Source organism: Corvus kubaryi, unplaced genomic scaffold (assembly GCF_017639235.1).
Source record: "Corvus kubaryi isolate FWS band 111438036 unplaced genomic scaffold, C.kubaryi_AGA036_p1.0 37396, whole genome shotgun sequence".
NCBI classification, from domain to species: Eukaryota; Metazoa; Chordata; class Aves; order Passeriformes; family Corvidae; genus Corvus; species Corvus kubaryi.
Window position 1 is genome coordinate 6,340,773 of NW_024581135.1, and position 18,437 is coordinate 6,359,209.

General features: G+C 38.2%; 1 protein-coding gene across 3 annotated transcripts in view; it reads right to left on the reverse strand.

Annotated features, from left to right (window-relative positions):
• Nucleotides 1-18,437, reverse strand: part of ACMSD (aminocarboxymuconate semialdehyde decarboxylase) — a 39,775-nt gene that overhangs the window by 1,970 nt on the left and 19,368 nt on the right. For 2 of the 3 annotated variants that reach the window (XM_042041141.1, XM_042041142.1), the window contains exons 2-8: nt 18,176-18,220; nt 15,485-15,581; nt 11,614-11,663; nt 10,083-10,319; nt 7,898-7,991; nt 6,233-6,328; nt 5,593-5,765 (exon numbers count right to left, since the gene is read on the reverse strand). In XM_042041141.1, coding sequence (XP_041897075.1) covers nt 5,593-5,765; nt 6,233-6,328; nt 7,898-7,991; nt 10,083-10,319; nt 11,614-11,663; nt 15,485-15,581; nt 18,176-18,220 — 792 coding nt within the window. The remainder of the gene's footprint in view (nt 1-5,592; nt 5,766-6,232; nt 6,329-7,897; nt 7,992-10,082; nt 10,320-11,613; nt 11,664-15,484; nt 15,582-18,175; nt 18,221-18,437) is intronic. The other variant, XM_042041143.1, reaches the window with a different exon arrangement.

Here is an 18,437-nt window from a genome sequence, read left to right on the forward strand (position 1 = left end):
CAATTTTTTCAAAAACTGCTGTGCCTGGCCTGAAAGGCTGGAAGAAACCACTCTCTACTCCTCCCACCAGGGGCTGGCTGTGATTGTTGAAGAGGTCCCAGACATAGGAGCCCAGACTAGGACAGCCAAACAAAATTGAGTATATATTCCGAATGGTATTCATCGCCTCGCAGGTTATTATGCTATAGACATAATAAACCAATAAAGCAATTCTCATACCATTCCCTGGTTTTAACAGGAGTAATACAACAGGCAGGTAGTTCCCCATGTGAGGAAAAATATAGAGAGCAAGATACAGTACCCATGCAGACCAGCTGAGCACCATGGTGAATAGATTTCTGTTTATACAAAATTGTAATTCTGACTTTTTCTCAGAGCAAGCCCCACGTTGGGCGCCAAATTATGTACTAGTTTGAAAACAAACCAGTGGGAGGCACTAAGTCAGAATAACAATTTAATGGAAATTAAAGAAAAGGGGAAAAAAAAAGGTAAAAGAAAACACTGTCAAACTGACAGAGTCAAGGTACAACCTGACACCCTGTTAGGCAGGGTGGTGGTAGCAGTCTGGTAGAATGGTGGCTGCAGTCCTCTGAAGCGGTGATCCTGTAGTAAAACAGTCTGCTCTTCCTCAGGAAGTCCAATGGTGGCTGTGTAGCTCCTGTCCTCTGGAAATCCAGTGGGAAGCCGGTGTCTCTGGTGTTCAGCCTCAGATTATATCCACGATGGGATGCTTGGTTCCTCCCTCTGGGCGGAGCATCTCACAATGGGGTAACGAGTCATGAGGCCAAGTGTTGATTAGGCTCATTAACAGGAGAATAGTCCGGAGGGAGTTATCTCTGAGTCAGGCGGCAGGACAATGATGGGCAATTAACAGAAAGATAGTCTGGGGGGAGGAGGCAAGGAAACACTGCCCCACCTGGTTTCAACGGCTCCTGAGGATGGTAATAGAATACACTGCAACCCAGGACACAGGGTGAAGGAAACACCATTCATTTATTTTCTGAAATGGTTTGTTTTTCTTAGTTGTCAAATGCTTTTAAAAATTTTTTTTAATCTCCACTAGATGTCACCCAAAAGTCTCTGAAAGAACCTACACAAACCTTTAGCCAAAATCTAAATAGAAGAGACACATTCTATTGTTCTATCCCATACTGTTGTGTTCTAATTTATTATAAAAGACTTGCCACAAGATTAGCATAGGAGAATTTATACCCTCTGTCTAATAAATCGACTTCTAAGCATAGATTAAACAAAATAGATTTGGATGTGTGCACTTCTGAGCAGCTAAATATTTTCTTCTATTTATAATATTCAATTAAATGCCAAGATGCTTTATTCAGATAAGAAAAACAAATGTCATATATTTTATGATTAAAAAAACCCAACTGAAAAACATATCAGGCTTACATGAGAAAATGGATTTTTAAGTAAAGCAGAAGAAAACACAGAATATGTCCAGCTGTTTACTAGGGAAAGTCAGGAAAATCAGGTAAGAAAGGTTTGTACATCCTTATTTACATCTCTTATATACTAAACCAGAAAGAAATCCCACACCCTCACAGGAAAAATATAGATTCATTTTTCTTTCCCTCTATGTGGAAGTATTTCACAGCTAATCATGGGCTCTATTCATTAGTAGTAAAGTTAAGAGCTGTAAATCAGTAAGAAAAATTTGGGAGCAGCATTCTTGCTGTGCTCCCAGTGATCTTAGGCTGTTCATTTGTACTCTGAGCTTCAGTTTTGCACCCATCTGTAAAATGGGGGTTGCAATACCTGTCTTTAGCAATCAGCTAAAGAGAATCAGCTTCAGAGAAGTGCTGTGAAGCCTCTGCAGATGAATAATGCTCCTAGCATAAGGGATGTACTGTTATATTATTCCAAAGAATATCAACAAAGTCAATTTTCCCTGGAAGACTTGGAGATCGATTCCTTAATTAGCACATCTCTCCTATTAGAGAGGTACATGGGGCTAATGATTAACCTCAGTGGACCCTGCTACTCAGCACAACTTTTTTCACAGTAATAGGGACCAAAATCTGAAAATGAATCTTAAAAAGCTTTAAGTATGACTTCATCCTCTTACATAAGGAAAAATTGTATTTGCCTTGAATTTCACCTTCTTTCCTACTACCATGATACACCTGAAAAAAAGTCCAGAAGACTATAACCAGTTCAGCTCCAACTGCTGGCCAGAGAGTGCTTTGCCTTTGGCTGATGGCTCTGGAGGAATCACCATGGGGAAGTTTTTGCAGAGATGCACTGAATCATTTAATCCCATGTCAACCCAGTTCTTCACTTTTTATAGCCAGCAACGTTGGGGATTTTGTGTTTATTTGTATTCCCCTCATGCTACCTCATCACGGGGAGAGCAAAGGACTGCAGTGATTCTGCACTCTTACAAAATTCTTTCTCAGAAATGTGTATTTCTGCTTCCATCCCCAGTTAACCTGCACCCCAAACTAAGAAGGGATGAGCTTAAGTGGACACGACTCATCGCAGCTGTCAGTGGATTTTAACATTGATCAGCTCAAGGCCAGCACGCCACACGCTGGTGCCAGGCAGTGGCTGCTCCCCAGGGAGCCAAAGCCATGGCCAAGCACATCTTCACACACGCTGATGCCCTTCCTGCACAGCTCTGAGCTGCTCTCTGGAGAGCTGGCCTATTTCAAACCTCCAGCTCACAAAGTTACAGTGTCAGCCTCGAGATTCCATCACATCATTTTTAGCCCAGCATTTATTAATCTTATATGTGTTACTCTGCCAACACATGACTGCACTAAAAGTGCTGAGATATTTGGTGTTTCTTTAAGCATTTGACTCATGGAACGGTGTTACATGAGAATGTAAACTTTCCTTAGAAAAAGAGGGAACTTTTTAATCTTCATGGCTATAAAGTAAAGTTTGAGATCGTGATGTGAATGTTTTTGTTTTCAAGGATAAGATGCCCTAGGCTATGAAAAAGAGAAAGAAAGTTCTCATGTGTGCTAAATCATGAGTAAAAGGTAAAGATACCTTTTGGGTATCTGACTCATGATTTTTCAGCATTGGGATTCCACCCAATGCCATACTGTTTAGGGCTCAAAATTCTCAGAGGACAATTAAAGAAGATGCCAACATCCTGTCTACTATGCTGGCCAAAGTTATTGTGTTAAGACTCTTAATTTTAAAAGTCTGTTGACAAAATAAACAAGACACCAGAGAGGCTAATGCTGAGTGACTTTTAGATTATCAAATTACAGTCCATAATCTCTTTCTCCTCTAAGAACTGAATTCCAGTTGCAAAGACTAATCATGATTAAGGACCAGAGTCTATGTGTAGCTTCTTAGGATGAAAGGTAGAGAAAAACAAAGTGTGGTGCAAAGCCAGCAGCTTTCCCACAACAGCAATAGTTTAGAGCAGCCTTGAGGTGCAAAGCTGACTCTAAAGCAGAAGTGCCCTGAGACTTGTGCTCTACACAAGTTCAAACAGAAAAAAAGTTCAATTCTTCAGCAATGGATTCAGCATCCTGTTGTACTTTCTCTCCTGCTTTGCTCTTGACATCTACAGTTCAGCTTAACAGATTCAGATCACAAAATGAATCTGTGGTCTCAGCCAAGCTGAGTCACACAGCTGCTAATTTACCAAGGTCTTTTCAACAATGGCAAAACATGTCTCCCAGCATTTAAAAATGGGTAAAAAGAAACAAGTGAGTGATCTTTTCTCCTTGCACTGGCAATTTAAAATTCAAGAGCTAGACTCATCCTTGTGTACTGGAACTGCATGTGGAACAAAAATACACTTAGAATGAACGTGGTCTGGATTTGGGAGATTTCTCAGAAAAGGAGGTAACAGAGACAAATGTTGGACTGTTATTCCATAAGCCTTTGGGTGTCTTGTAAAATGAATGTGCACATCACACAGAGAAAAATTTAAAAATCTATTGTAAAAAAACACCTTAAAGCCACTTGCTTACTCTAAGCTACAGTTAGATTCAAAAGATAATGCATAGTAAAAACTCCTGAGCTGTGGACCATGATATATTTGCTGTTTAGAGGTTGGTAACAGAAATTAAAAGAAATCAGTATGGGGCTGGAGCCCTAGTCTTTTATTAGCAACCCATTTGGTGCCTAGAACTTCACCCCTGGCACAGAGATGGCCACCTGAGTTAATGTTCTAAGAACTTTCCAATACTAACTGCTTATTAGCAGATCTTTTTAAAGTAAATTGACCTGGGTTTTATCTTACCATTTCTAATGGAATTAGGCTCCATGGCAGTTTCTTTGCACATTTTATGGGGCTCTTCCATAAACCTATTTTCGGTTCAAGGTGGGTTTAAGAAAAAAGATATTCTGTCTCCACTCCTTAGAGCTGCAGTGTTACTGTATTGTACATACATACACACTTCACAAAAGTTTCCATACTATTGTTTCAAGCTGTAGTTTGCTGTCACATGGTTGAATTTTCCATGACTCCTCAAATGCAAAGTTTTCCTAAAAGGCACAAGTCCTGCAGGGGAGCTGCAGGCAGAAGCCCAGCCACAAAGCTACAGACTTCCTGTGCAGCATGAACTGAAAACCCACAGATTTTACAGTGCGATACCTGAGCTCAAAGTACCACAATAAAGAAAGCAATAGTGCTGCACTGTTATTTTTGTCTGGCCTAGGCAAGTCACTTCTGTACCAGTTCTAGTACAGGTTTATTGCAGTAACCTTTTCATAGTATTAGAGATGAAAATGGGAAATCAACAGATTCTTTTCTGTAGAAAAAAGCCAATCAGCTGAGTGGTGTTTGTGAACTTCGGTCACACAAGAGGCCTTGATGACAGCAACAGCTCCATACCATGTGAACCTAGACACTGATGTACAGGAAACAGGACTGCAGCTGTTGAGACAAGAAAATCCCTGTCAGAGCTTGTATTTCTGATTTGACATCTGGAAGGTATCTGCCTCTGGCTGCAGATACTCCGTGAGGGGCAGAGATCAAAGCACAACAACAGGTCTCATTGATTTGCAGTGATCCATTGGAAGCTGGCATGGTGCCGTCTTCAACCCCTTCCTGAGCATTTACTAAATGAGGAGAGATTATTTGAATGTTTTAGGATTTTTCTGCCCCATGTTGTACCTCATTTAAATGGTTTGCTAACCTACAAAGATTTCTCTACAAACAACTAAAATACTTTTGCAAACCCATAATGGTTCTCTCTGACATACTCACAGGAGCTTTCCTTATTACTGTTTTTTTTTTGTCTATAGCTTCCCAAGTGGAAGTACACTTTGATTTCTTCAAGCATGCACTTGAATTTGAAAATTAAGCCATTTGAAAACCAGGCTCCAAATTGAAGCAGTCTCTGCTTGAAATCCTGTCCTGAACAAGCTTAGAGAAGGAACCAGCCTCATGGAACTAAGGTTGACAATGCATGATTTCCTGGATTAAACCTACCATTTCAATAAAACCACATAGTAAAAACATTATCACCATGGCAGAAGCCCGTCAGTTTATTTCACTGGGTGAAGATGTCTTGTTCCTGCTTTCTTCTTTTCTTCTCCTTTTGCTCTTTCCTAGAAAATTAACTGAAGAAGGACTCACCCACTTCTGGAAGCATTAAAACTCACCTCTCCTACTACATTTGTGAGCAGCCTTAGTGCCCCACGGTCATGGACAAGAGAGTCTGTGTAAAATGAGCCAAGGTATTTTCTTGGATCCACCTTATTATCCATGGCGCACAAATCAGGGCGTACATTGAATCCATGGGAGATTCGCCCCACTGTGTATGGAAAAGCTCCACCTGCAAGAAGGAATTTTTCATAACAGCAGCTGAAAATGTGTAGGAGGGGAAAAAAGCCACATTATGACCACAGATCCATAAGTTTTACCGTCAGCTCTTTAGAAAGAAAGTGCTTTGCACCAGCAGCTTTTTATTCCTTTACCTTCATTAGCTTCTTTCTCTGTTTTTCTCGCTTCTTCACTACTTTGATGCCCAAATTCCTCCTGCTGCTTCCTTGTCCCTTTCCTTAAACCACCTGCTGCCTCCCCTTCCTCCTTGTTTCCCTTAAAGGCTGTTGTACCAGTTCAAACCCTGCAGGCTAGAGAGTGTTCATAAAAGCAGCTGATCTATGAGATTGTCTTCTTTGGGGTAATAGTGCTCAGCTAGTGGCAAGCTTCACATGGTGACCCCATTAGTTGGGATACCAGAAAATACAACTGTGCCATGCTCAGCCGAAGAACAGGAGTTTCACATGGTACATTACTCACCTCCATGTGCAAAGCAAACTTTCAGCCTAGGGAATTTTTCAAAAATTCCTCCCATAATCATGGAGCAAATGGCCATGGTTGTTTCTGTTGGCATGCCTAAGAAGAAAAACAGCTTAATTATATAAAGCTTTACTTTTTAAACTTCCAATTTGATTTTTAAATGTTATTTTAATTTTCTTCCGTTAGCCTTGAGCCTACTGAAAAAGTAACAGTTTCAGGGCAGCTGCCAAAGGTTATGCATTATTTCTGCTGGAGGGACACTGAGTTGAACTGTAATTAACTGAAATGAAGACACAGGCCTGGAAGTGAAGATCTTCTGAATTCTAAGTCCAGTTTTTACTCTATACCATTAGGACAGATGACAGGCAGGTTGGGTATGTCCTGAAATACCCAGTACAGGCCTGATTCCTGTTATCCTTGCTCAAAGACGAGTCTGGAATATGCCAGCTTGCCTTCTCACCTGTGCTTGTGGGTTTCTTTTACGTGTAAAGTGGGGCAGATATGTTGATGGATATTCCAACACGGATTTGGGGTTCAGTTATGATGTGATGCCAGATCCTACACTTTATAAATAACCTGTCTCTCTCTTTGCTACTGGCTGAGTTGGATGCCCAGAGTTAGGAACAGAACAGGAATTTAGGTTCCTATAGCAGGCCTCAGCTTCTGATCACACCCAACATATTTAGAATATCATGCCATTTTAAACACCGAACTTCAGACATCCGGCTTGAAATTAGGAACTGAGTTCCCCTCATCTATGGGGGAAACAACACCTATCCACCTCTAAAGGTAATTTTTATTGATGTTTTACCATATGCTCAGATGCAAAGCCTTATTAGGCTTAGTGGGAAAGTATTCAATTTACACTTTGTTAAGTAAATGCAATAATTTTATTTTCTTCTTAAATCTGTGTTGTTGAGCCTGCTCTGATTAAGACTAACTGATATTGTTGTCAGATAATGCACTGGTGATTGGGACAGCAAGATTTTCCAAGCAGAACGTGCATTATATGTATATTGTGTATGTGTTTCAGAACTGGTGGCAGTGTGAAACCATGCAAAACAAACCAATGCAGAACAAAATACATGAGGGTAGAATTATATCTAAGCATTTCTGGGTGGCAGAGTTCTTCTGCTGTTATTCAGTGTTATGATTTGCCAATCAGATGGGGAAAAACCAGAAGCTAGACAATGTCCTACATCTACTGAGAGCTTTTAAAGTACACGTTGTTTCAGCTACAGTTGAAAGATTTATTTCCTCTCTGATCAACCTGTTTCTAAGAGATAACCCAAGAGATTCTAGGGAGTAATGTTTGGTTTTGCTTACTCCTTCATTTACTCCTGTTATTTTTGAGGAGCTCATTTCTGAGATGATTCACTTCTCCCTAGTTATCTGTTCTTTGTATTTGGGACAAAAGAGAATACTATATTCTGTTGCTAGTGTGAATAATTTTAATTCTAAGTATTTAAAAGAGAAATTAAACAAGTTTAGAAACAAATGGCTGCTGAATTTACACAACAGACTTAATCATAATACTAGATGTAAAAAAAAAGTTTGACAAAAAAACATGTAATTTTTCTCTCTACTTGTGTTTTACTTGGCAACAATCTCCTGGGCATAATCCAATTCATAAATGTAGGTTAGGAAAAGTAAATATACACTTACCTATTAGCCAGGGAAACCAATATTTGGACATCCTCCCATCTATCTGCATGTCCCAGGGATGCACAAAGAGACAGCAATTTAATGTCTCAGCAGCCTGCAGCAAAAAGAAAAAGTCTAAATCTTGACTAATCTTACCAAAATGCATCTTAGATCTTAGTCATGTTTTTAAATGACCTGGAAATCTGTACTGAGCAGTAGCACTAGTAATGAAAATAGGCTCACAAGCAAGAACTATAAACAATAGTTGGCTATATTTACTCCTTTGGGCCATATTCTGAACTCCTCACCCAGTTTCACAGCTCTTCCTGTGACTACAGGACTGGAAGCATAGATGATATCATCTGTTTATTAAGCCAAGTGTTTCTCAGAATAATGCAGAACAAAAATGCTTTTCCAGTTATGTTTTTCAGCCATCCTGTAGTATAGAACTCAGTTTAAGCAAACATTCTTTTGGTTACATTACACATATGAGATGAATACTTGTAATGTCTTATAGAATCATTTTATGCTGGTTTTGCAGAATTGTTCCAGCTGCATTCAGAAATCTTCATTGAGTTGCCCTACATTTGTCTCCTTTGGTCCTCTGCCTGACTTTAAAAAAGTAAAAAATATTCCTAATCCTTCCTAAGAGTTCAAAATCTGGCTGTATTCTGAACAATAATCCATCTCTACGCAAGTATGGTAATTTTTACAAAACTACTGACATCTTTGGAAAGGAAAACAGAAGAACAGTGTTGGATGCTGACTGACTGTGTAATTTAACTGTGTGCTTAAATTTAAATACACAGTCATCAGAGTCATTCATATGCTTAACCAGGATTTAACAGCTTCATTTTGTCAGATGTATTTCTGGACATGCTCTTGTTGCTAAGGAGATTATCACACATTTGAAAAATTTGAGTTTATTTACCATACATGCATAAATAAAAGCTGCAACTTTCGGATCGTGGAGAATAATTCCCATCTACATTTGTAAAGTAAAAATAGCAATTCAATAACTGGCCTGGTAGTTTGGTGAAGTTCGTTATCCAATATGGCTTAATTTCATAATCTGTATTATCCACAGATATTTCTAAAAATGATAGTGGTTACTTCCTACATGTGTGAATCATAAGCTGAAAGATGTACAGTATAAGAGAGAGATCCCAGAACAAGAGGGGGATCTCAGCAGCAGAGAGACATGGAGTTACTGGAGAGAGTCCAAAGATGATGAAGGGACTGAGCATCTCTCCTGTGAGGAAGGGCGGAGAGAACTGGGACTGTTTGGCCCCGAGAAGAGAAGGTTCGGTGGAGATCAGGAAACATCAGGTTGCCCAGAGGGATTGTGGAGTTTCCATCCTTGGAGGTATTTAAAAGCCACCTGTGCATGGTCCTGGGATCTGGCTGTAGGTGGCCCTGCTTGAGCAAGGGGTTGGTCCAGGTGGCCACCAGCGACCTTTCCCAACCTCAGCCATGCTGTGATTCCATGGATGTGGGCATCTCCAAGAGCAGATGCTGATACCTGACTGTATGTGGCCATAAGAACAAATAATCCAGGTGCTGTACCAACAGAGCTTTTGAATAAATTGAGCATCCTGCAAAATAAGCTCTGTGAATCAATTCCAAGGTGACAGCGTTAATAACTTGAGAAACAGATTCAGAATGTGCATTGATTAAGCCCCTAATTTAGACAAATGACCACCCTCATCTGGACCTCAGGCTATTTAAGAAATGTAATCTATTAATTCACTTGATAATCAATACATTCAGTTTGGAACTTTTGGTCCTGTTTACATAGTTCTGTGTGGTACTTTGGTGTTATAAGTATCTCTGATAATCTCAAGGAGTTTTATCAATTATTTCAATAGGATTGGATACAGTAACTTGAACAAATGCAAACAGTGCAGAAATGCTTTATTTGTTACTGCACTTATCCTCACAAATCAAGAAGGCAGATCTACAGTGAGAACTCATACAATAAACCAAAATTTGTTATTCATTATTATAAAATATATTCCAGAATGTTTATGTTACATTATTGTCATTATGTTCTATAATGAACTATTATTTACAATTAAAGCTGAGTGTCTCTGATCACTAAGCAGATTGGAAGGCTCAAATTATGACTAAATGTGCTCCAAGGTATTTTTAGACAGAATTCCATATCACAGTATTCCCCCAAAGAAGGAAAGCAACAGCTACTCACAGCATAAATATCGTACAGCTCTGGGGCATTCAGGTCCCACTCATTGACATGAGATCCTATCTGCACTCCTGGAAATCCAAGTTCATTCACACAGCGATGCATTTCCTTCACAGCCAGGTCTGGAGCTTGCAGAGGTAACGTGCCCAGCCCAATAAACCTCTTGGGGTACTTTTTTACCGTAGCTGCTAAGTCATTATTTAATATCTGGGCGAGATCTAAAGTATCCTGAGGTTTGGCCTGGTAAGATATGAAGCAGAACAGTACATTTAAATATAGTTCTCAAATGTTATCACCTTTGGAAGACATTGGATAAATGTCACTGCAAACAACTGATAGGGTTTGAACCCAAATTTACTTTACAGTTCCGAATAGCTAAAAACCAGTAGGGCTAAATTCTGCCTCACTTAAAAACCTCTGGGTGCAGTTCTGCTTTTTCTCTTGAATATTTTATCAACTGCTGTTGCCTTTACTGCTCAGGATGAATGTAATAAAGCCCAGGGTGCTGATGCACATAAGTACCTGGTCTTCTGTGTAAAGCAGTCCCCTGGTTTTGTTTATCCAAGTGCAAAAGCCTCAGTATATAATTTTTTTACATAGCAATGAATATTTACTCTCCTATTACTGGAGCTGAGGAAAAATAAGAAATGTGAGATGCTGGAGCATGCAAATGCTACAGAGAAAGCTTGAGCAAACTTCTCTTGCATTTAGAAGGAGATAACAGCCATAATTCTAATAAGAAACTGCAATATCCACACAATCAATCTCTGGTCTTCCCCCCCCGAATACATATTTAATGGAAAATATTTCCTTAGATACTAGAAAAAAATTTTGAAGAGATGTCACTAACAAGAAATTCTGAATATCAATGGTACTTCTTTTATGTTGGCTTAACACAATGGTTCTTAATGCACATAGCCATATAAACATCTTGACCTGTACACATTGCTAAATAGTCACATTGAGAATGTATTTAGAGCTGCATTTTGCTGTGATTTATCTCCTCAGCCTGTTTTTATTTCTTTGAAGCATTCAAGATCACCATGTGGGGATCATAGGAACTTAAATTTGCTCCTGAATTTTAAGATTCAAAGCATTCTAGGTTAATGAGTCCTACGCCACATTTAAAATAAAGTGGGACAAAGCCAGAAATACATCTTTTATGTCTTTTTTTTTTAATGAAAAAATACTGATTGATGTCTAGCTTTCATGGAATCTGTACATATATGTTTGCCTGCTAACCATGGATTCATGCTGTATAATTTTTTTCTCTCCATTTCCAGCTGCCCCCATAAGGCCCCCAAAAGAAATTCAGCTGTTGTCGTGTCCTTTCTCACTGTGTGTGCTCCGGTGTGGAGCTTTGCCAGGACATCCTGCATACGTCTTCTCATACCTGCACTCCTTTCTTGCCTTTTCTTTTTCACAGCAGAACAATTCTAGGGACTCCTTCAAACACCTAATTTGTAGGAGGATGCATTTGTGTTTTAAAAATGTTGCCACATATGAATTATGAAATATGTTAGTAGGAACCTACCCAGTAGCTGAACATCACAGGGACTGTGGACAGGACTTGGACTGTGACTCCTGAGTAAGAAAAAGCAAATATTAATGTTTCCTTTTTTGTTGTCTGTTTTTGGTAAAATGTTACAATTTAAAAAGTACTTTGGTTTGAGAGGCAGAATGTAAAGCTTTACTAATGAGAAAGACTGATTTAACAGTGACATGGATCGATTCTTTATCTTTTTAATTAAGGATCATAGCAATGAATCTCATAGTGCATCACTTTATTAGGAGTTGAATATTTTTGCTAAGCAGACAGAAAAAAGCACTTCCATACTCCTGCTAGATTATTTTTGAAATAAAGTTTTTTGATTTTAGAAGTATTTAGTATGCACATGCACAAACAAAATAGCTATTTAACATTATTCTCAAAGTGACATTAAACCAACAGAATTCACTAACTTGAGTTTGCTTTGGGGTCACATTTGTCATAAATATTAAATAAAGAAATGAATTAGCTCAAAGATAAATAACATTATGTTAACAGTGGTTATTAAATAATGCTTTTCTAAGTATTCCCAAAGATGTATTGTGTTAGGTTTCATTAGTCTTGTGTCTGGACTACTGAGGTTGTAAACATAAGAAAATCTGCCTGTTTTCAGAAATAACTTTGATGTTAGAAATAAAAATAATTAAGTCCATGTTGTTTTGTTTCTGTTCAAACACAAATCTGTATCATAACTTTGTGTGTGACAGGTTACAGGAGTGAAAACAACAAACCTGGCAGACAAACAAAATAAACAATAAACAATAATTAGGGCTTCACAAAATAGTTACATGCAAAAATGTATTTTTGTTTTTAATTTTAGGTCTGTTTGTAGTATTTTTGCACATATCTTGTCATGCTTTAAAAAATTTAACTTGGTTGTTAGTAGTGAAACTACTAGAAAAAAGATGGCAGAAAAAACTCTAGGAGAATGAACTCTAAGAGAACTCTAAGACAATGACTTGCCAAAGCACTTGAATGATTAACAAAATGTTTTATCCTCTTTCTCAGAAGTTTAAGTAGGAAACAAGAGGAGAGGCTGACTCAGATTGCTACAAGATCTGATTAATTATATTGTGTACAGCAGCAACAGTTTTAGGGGTAAAGATCAGGCCTGCAAAATTACATAAATACTGAAGTACAGCCCAAGTTGGATTATCCACCAATATGGACACTTGATTAGTCTGTTGAGAACATTCTCCATGTTTTCCACAACAAGCCTTGTATCTGCTTTCAATCCATTTTTACACTTCTGAGCAAACTTAATATAAACCTTAAAGGTACATTTCCAAGCTGACTGTTCCTACACATTAGCTTTAGGAAGAAGAATCAGCACAGAAAAGCCTGTACTTTTTTACCCTCTTCAGAGGGTTTTACAAAGGAGAAAATAACAAGGAAAGACAGTTAGGGTGAACTGATACATTTTGTCAAACAAAATTGTGATGACTTGTGTCACAGAACTGTGGTGTTAATTACTTTTACAGCTTGTTTTATTGAGTTACATGGATAGCTTGTTTTATTGAGTGGATGAAGACAGAAGTATGTACATCAATTAGACCTAGGACATATGATTAGGAGAACTAATTGAGTCTCTTTGGTCCATTGGAGACCATTTCTTATTACTGGCAAGATTTCTTGGGCATTGCACAAACAAAGCCTTTAGCAACCAAGCTATAAGTTATCTCTGAGTTAACAATACCTTTCAATGACTGATTCAAATTTTGTTCAGCTGGGAGACTCCTTGCATCTTTGTCCCAAAATTACACCGTGTTTGGAGGTTAAATTTTTGGGTATAATCTATCTCAGCCTGTGTTACAGAAAGCAGTCTTTGGACTAAGTAGCTACAGCTTTCTAAACCAAAAAGGAAAAAATGTGGTCCATAGTCTTTATCATTAGCTGAGCAGTAAGAATAAAATAATGAAAAACATCAAGGCTTTTTTTTTCCCCCCCCACATAATTAATTAGCTGATGCCTGTATGTCTGGAGTGCTGTAATAAAAAGGGACATTTTTAGGGCACAAGTCACCAGATGGTGCTGTAACATACAGGTTTAGATTTTTTTTTAACCAAGCGAGCACTGTTTAGTTCATGGAGAAATGTTGCAGTGTTGCTTTTATGATACATTTTCTTTTCTGGAGAGCTGCTGCAAAAATTTGAAAAAAAAATCCTCCTGTGTTTTCCCTTTGTCTACAACAAATATATGAAGCACAACTGTTTTGTAGAAACTTGCCATTAGTGCTGAGGGAAATATCTGAAAGAGAAAGATGCCCAAAGGCTATTTATGATCCACTCTGTAGTTGAGTGATTCAGTAATCCCCAAAATCCCTGAGCTAACTCAGAGAAACATTGCAGTCTAGTCAAAGCATGATTCTATGATTCTGTGACAAGGCAGTGTATTTCAGAGTTTGCAAAGACTTTCTGGCATTCCCATTAAATGTCTAATGGTTGGAGTTTGAAATTCTGCTTTTCCAGGGTGAAAATGAAGTAGGTGAAAATGAAGTAGATGAAAATTATCTAAGTTGTGTTTACATAAATTGCCCACTATCTGGTGAGTTCCCAAGCTGGCCTATGTGTTGCACTAAACCTCCCTAAGAAGAATGACCCAGAGTATCTCCTTACACAGAATCACAGCGTAATTTAGGTTGGAAAGGACCTCTAAGATCATTAAGTCCAACCATTAATCCAGCACTGCCAAGCCCACCACTGAACCATGTCCCCAAGTGCCACATCTACATGTCTTCTAAATCCCTCCGGGGATGGGGACTCCACCAGGGCTGTTCCAGGGCTTTTAGTGAAGACATTTTTCCTAATATCCATACTAAACCTTCCTTGGTACAATTTCAGGCCATTTCTTCTTGTTTATCACTTGTTATCTTGGAGAAGAGACCAACTCCCAGCTGGCTACAACCTCTTTCATGTACTTGTAGAGGGTGATAAGGCCTGAGAGGAGGAAACAATAATCATAAAGATGCTACTTATACAATATCTCCTCTTCTAAGCAATTCAGGTGTTTGTTCCTTATGAAAAGTTGGAGAAGATATTCAGGTTATGTCTACTGATGTAGGAACTATTCAGGCCTCAATCTAAGAAAAAATAATCTTTAATAACTTAATATTTCTCTTACAAGAGTGATGTGGAGCTACAGTGTTAATAAGAGCTAGCAAAAATAATTGAACAGACTAGAAGTTCCTTCCCTCATCCTCAGTCTCCCATCTTACCAGCCTTATTTAGTAATTGCATGTATGTAATTTTAGTAATTGCTTTCATGTAACATGATGGAAAATAAATTTGCAAATTTGGCATCTGGTTAACTTTCTAAATGAGGAAAGCTCCCTTTTCTGACAAGTAATTGTACCAGTTCTCTAGGCTCAGAGTCCTCCAGCAAAAACACAGAATGAAGCTGCAACATGGCTAAACAGAAAAAATGTATTAGAAAAGGAAACAAGAAATACAAGAAATCCTATGTGTAAGAAGAATATTTTTAACATATGGAACAAAAATGAAAGGGTTCCCTCCTCCTTTATGTGAATCACTTTTTAACTATAGGGTATGGTACCTTTTCAAGTCCATGGTCAGTCATCCTTACTTATGCCAATAAGTTCCTTATGGCCTTAAATCCCACCAAAATTAATAAAGTCATGTGGGGAATAAATTTCTCCTGAAAATGAGGAAAGTTATGGGAACAGGTCCCATCTGAGCATAAAACATATCAGTTTCCAATGACTTTCAAGAGATTTAAGCTAATGAATCAGTATGCTAACCCTTTTTTTGATATTGTTGTTGAGCACTTTCAGATGCACTGACAGGGAATTTGTTACTCTAAATGATGCACAATGATTTGAATTCCTTCGTGGAGGTACCTGACTGGTCCATCTCTTTAATCCGTACTTCCGGGTCCCAGCAGTTCTCTTGAATAACTCTAAAAACCTTTCCATCCTTCATCATCTTTGCCTGTCCCTGTGAAATGACATTTTCATACATTATAAGTGTGACAAAGTAGTACCTGCTAATTTACAGTCTCTTGAGTATATTGTGCTCCTTACAGGAATTCAGTGGCAATTTTTTTTTTTAGTAGGTATTTTTAAACAAAAACTATTTTAAAAATAGACATGAATAAGACAGTCATTTATAGTTCAGATTTAATTCTTCAGAATAATTTTTAAAATCCCCTTTCTTCTGCAATGTACATCACTCTATTTGGAAAAGATATCAGGTACCTTAATCCAAGTTTATCCTCAAACCAATTTGTGACCTCAAAACAATGCTCTAATTAAATCTGTGCTAAATTTTCCCTTTGGGTATGTATGTGTTCTTTTAAAGTCAATAGCACCACAATGATTCCAGTAACTACAGAAATAATTGTGCAACTCAGTTAATTTCAGTCCAGTTATTTCTTATCATCAGTGATACTGAGACAAAAGGGGACCTATTGTGTTGTCTTCAGATTACATTTTCTCCTTCGGAAGAAGAAAAATATTGAAGAATTTGGGGAAAAAATCTCAAACAAAACTTAAACACAGTATAAGCCCATGACCTGAATTAGTGTGAAACCTTTCTCATATGCCACCAATTTCCAGACTTAGGAAGTTCAAAATGTTATCACAGTCATGAAATTTAATACTGTTCCTTTATCAGCACGGACAATTTTAAAACTTCATATTTGCTTGATGTGTGAATTGTTCAAAGAGACTGAGTAGGCACAGTGTCACCACATAAGCAAATTGTCTGTTACAATGAGGGGTACCCACAAGCTGCTACAGACTTGTAGAGACACAACAGGACTTCTGTTGGCACAAATGGGTGAGATACAATTCACCAACACCTGCCAGCCCTGCGTATTTCTTGTTGTTTTCATCTACTGTAGGGGTAAATGGAAAGTCAGGTGATGCCCTGATGCTGTGCACGTGGAGTGGGTGAGGGCAGTCATGCAGCAGATGCACTGGGCAGAGAACAAACTCCATCTGCAGTTAAAAACTGAAAACCACACGAGAAAACACAGTAGCTCTTCCTTCACCTTCCCAGTAAATAGGAGCTAAGTGAAAGTTTTTGGGCCCTTTGAGAGAGAGAATTTGCTCTCTCTCCAAAGGCCACTTTATTTTTCCTCACAAAATTGGTCTTACTTAGGATTCTGTCAATTTTTCTAAAGAAAAGAATCTGTTAAATCAGAATATTTACTACTGGTATGCTCAACCAGAGGGGTTTCTGTACCCTTCTTCTGAGAACTCAAACTGTTCTTAACCTTGAATTTGTTATTAACTTCATACATCATTCACAAATATACTGCCCTAATGAATATTTTAAAGCCCTCCTCAACAAATCTATGTGTGCTGCCTTGGCAAACTGTCAAGTTACTTGTTAGCTGTATCACAGGTTGTGAAAAATTACTTGAAATATTACAACTACAGGGTCCTGATCCCCATGTGAAATACCAGGTTCTTGTAAAATTTGTTTTCCAACCTGAAAGGTTTACTGTAGCCATACACTCAAATACATTAAGAAAAGTTTAGCGCATTGATGCAGGTTGTCCAATAAACAAAAAACTATTTGGGGTGTGAGAAAAAGGCAGAGTAGAACCAAGCACTACATCACATATGAATAGATGACATGGACTTTACTGTTCCATTCTGTTCTACATTTCTCTATCCTGTTCTAAAAATTATCCAATATTTAATGTTTTATTTAATTTATGTGGAAATTAAGGTTCAGCAAACCACATTTAAAATTCTCCCATCACTAAACTACTCAGTCACATCCCAAATTGCACTTTTCAAACATGCACAAAATTATTTTCTTCTGGTTTGACCCTGCTGCTTTTTAACAGAATGATATGAGAAGCCTTTGGGTTTTATTTAATCTTGAGAGTTAACATCCCCAGCTCCACATGTCTGAACAGGATTTTATTTTGCCATGCACTTTTTGTCATGCAAAATTTCCTGATGGAAGTAGGCCAGACAGAATTCTCTGCAGAGCATGTAAGGCCATTATTGACCTGCCACAAACTTCCTCTGCAAACTATTTTTAGCACAGAATTTTAGCATCAGACCTGTAACACAATCGCCAGAAATGTGTCCAATCTTCGTCTCCTTCCTGCAGCTGCCATGTATCCCAAAAAGCTGTGCCATCCACGCTTTGGTTCCACAGATGGCTTGTTCTTGTTTATTAAAACACCAGCTTCTTTTGGGTTTGCCTCTCATACAGATGACTGCATTTAACTAAAAACAAATCTACATGTAATCTGCTTTAGCCTGACCTATCTTATTGAAAAGAAATTCTCAGAGCTATCCATTCCAAGTGTTAAAATGAGATGATGAAGAAGAATGGATGCTGGTTCATACAAGAGAGTGTGAGTTTCATCTTTCAGGCAAAAGGTTCTGCTGAGGTATGGTAGGACTGGACTGATACTACTTCATAGAAAATAGACCTCTAGGGAAATCTGTATCAGAGACTGAGCCAATCTCATTGCCACTTGAATTGCTTCTTAATAGATCTACTGTGAGTTTGTGTTCCTGATGACAACACAAGATCAGCTCTGAGCACCAAACAGCCCAAACCTTGCAGTGATGATCCAGCTGCACCCATCCACCGTACCCATATCTCTGTGGAGGAAAGAAGAGAAAGCCAGTGCTAGTTAGCTCTCTGCAGTAGTAATAGTAATAATAGTAATAATTGCAATAGTAATAATAATAATAATAATAATAATAATAATAAAAATTGTAGCTCTTACAAAAATACCGAATTCAGGAGAAACACTTATACATGCTCAGCTTTGAGCCATAGTAGCCTCACTGACTTCAGAAGTGCTGAAGTGTAGCT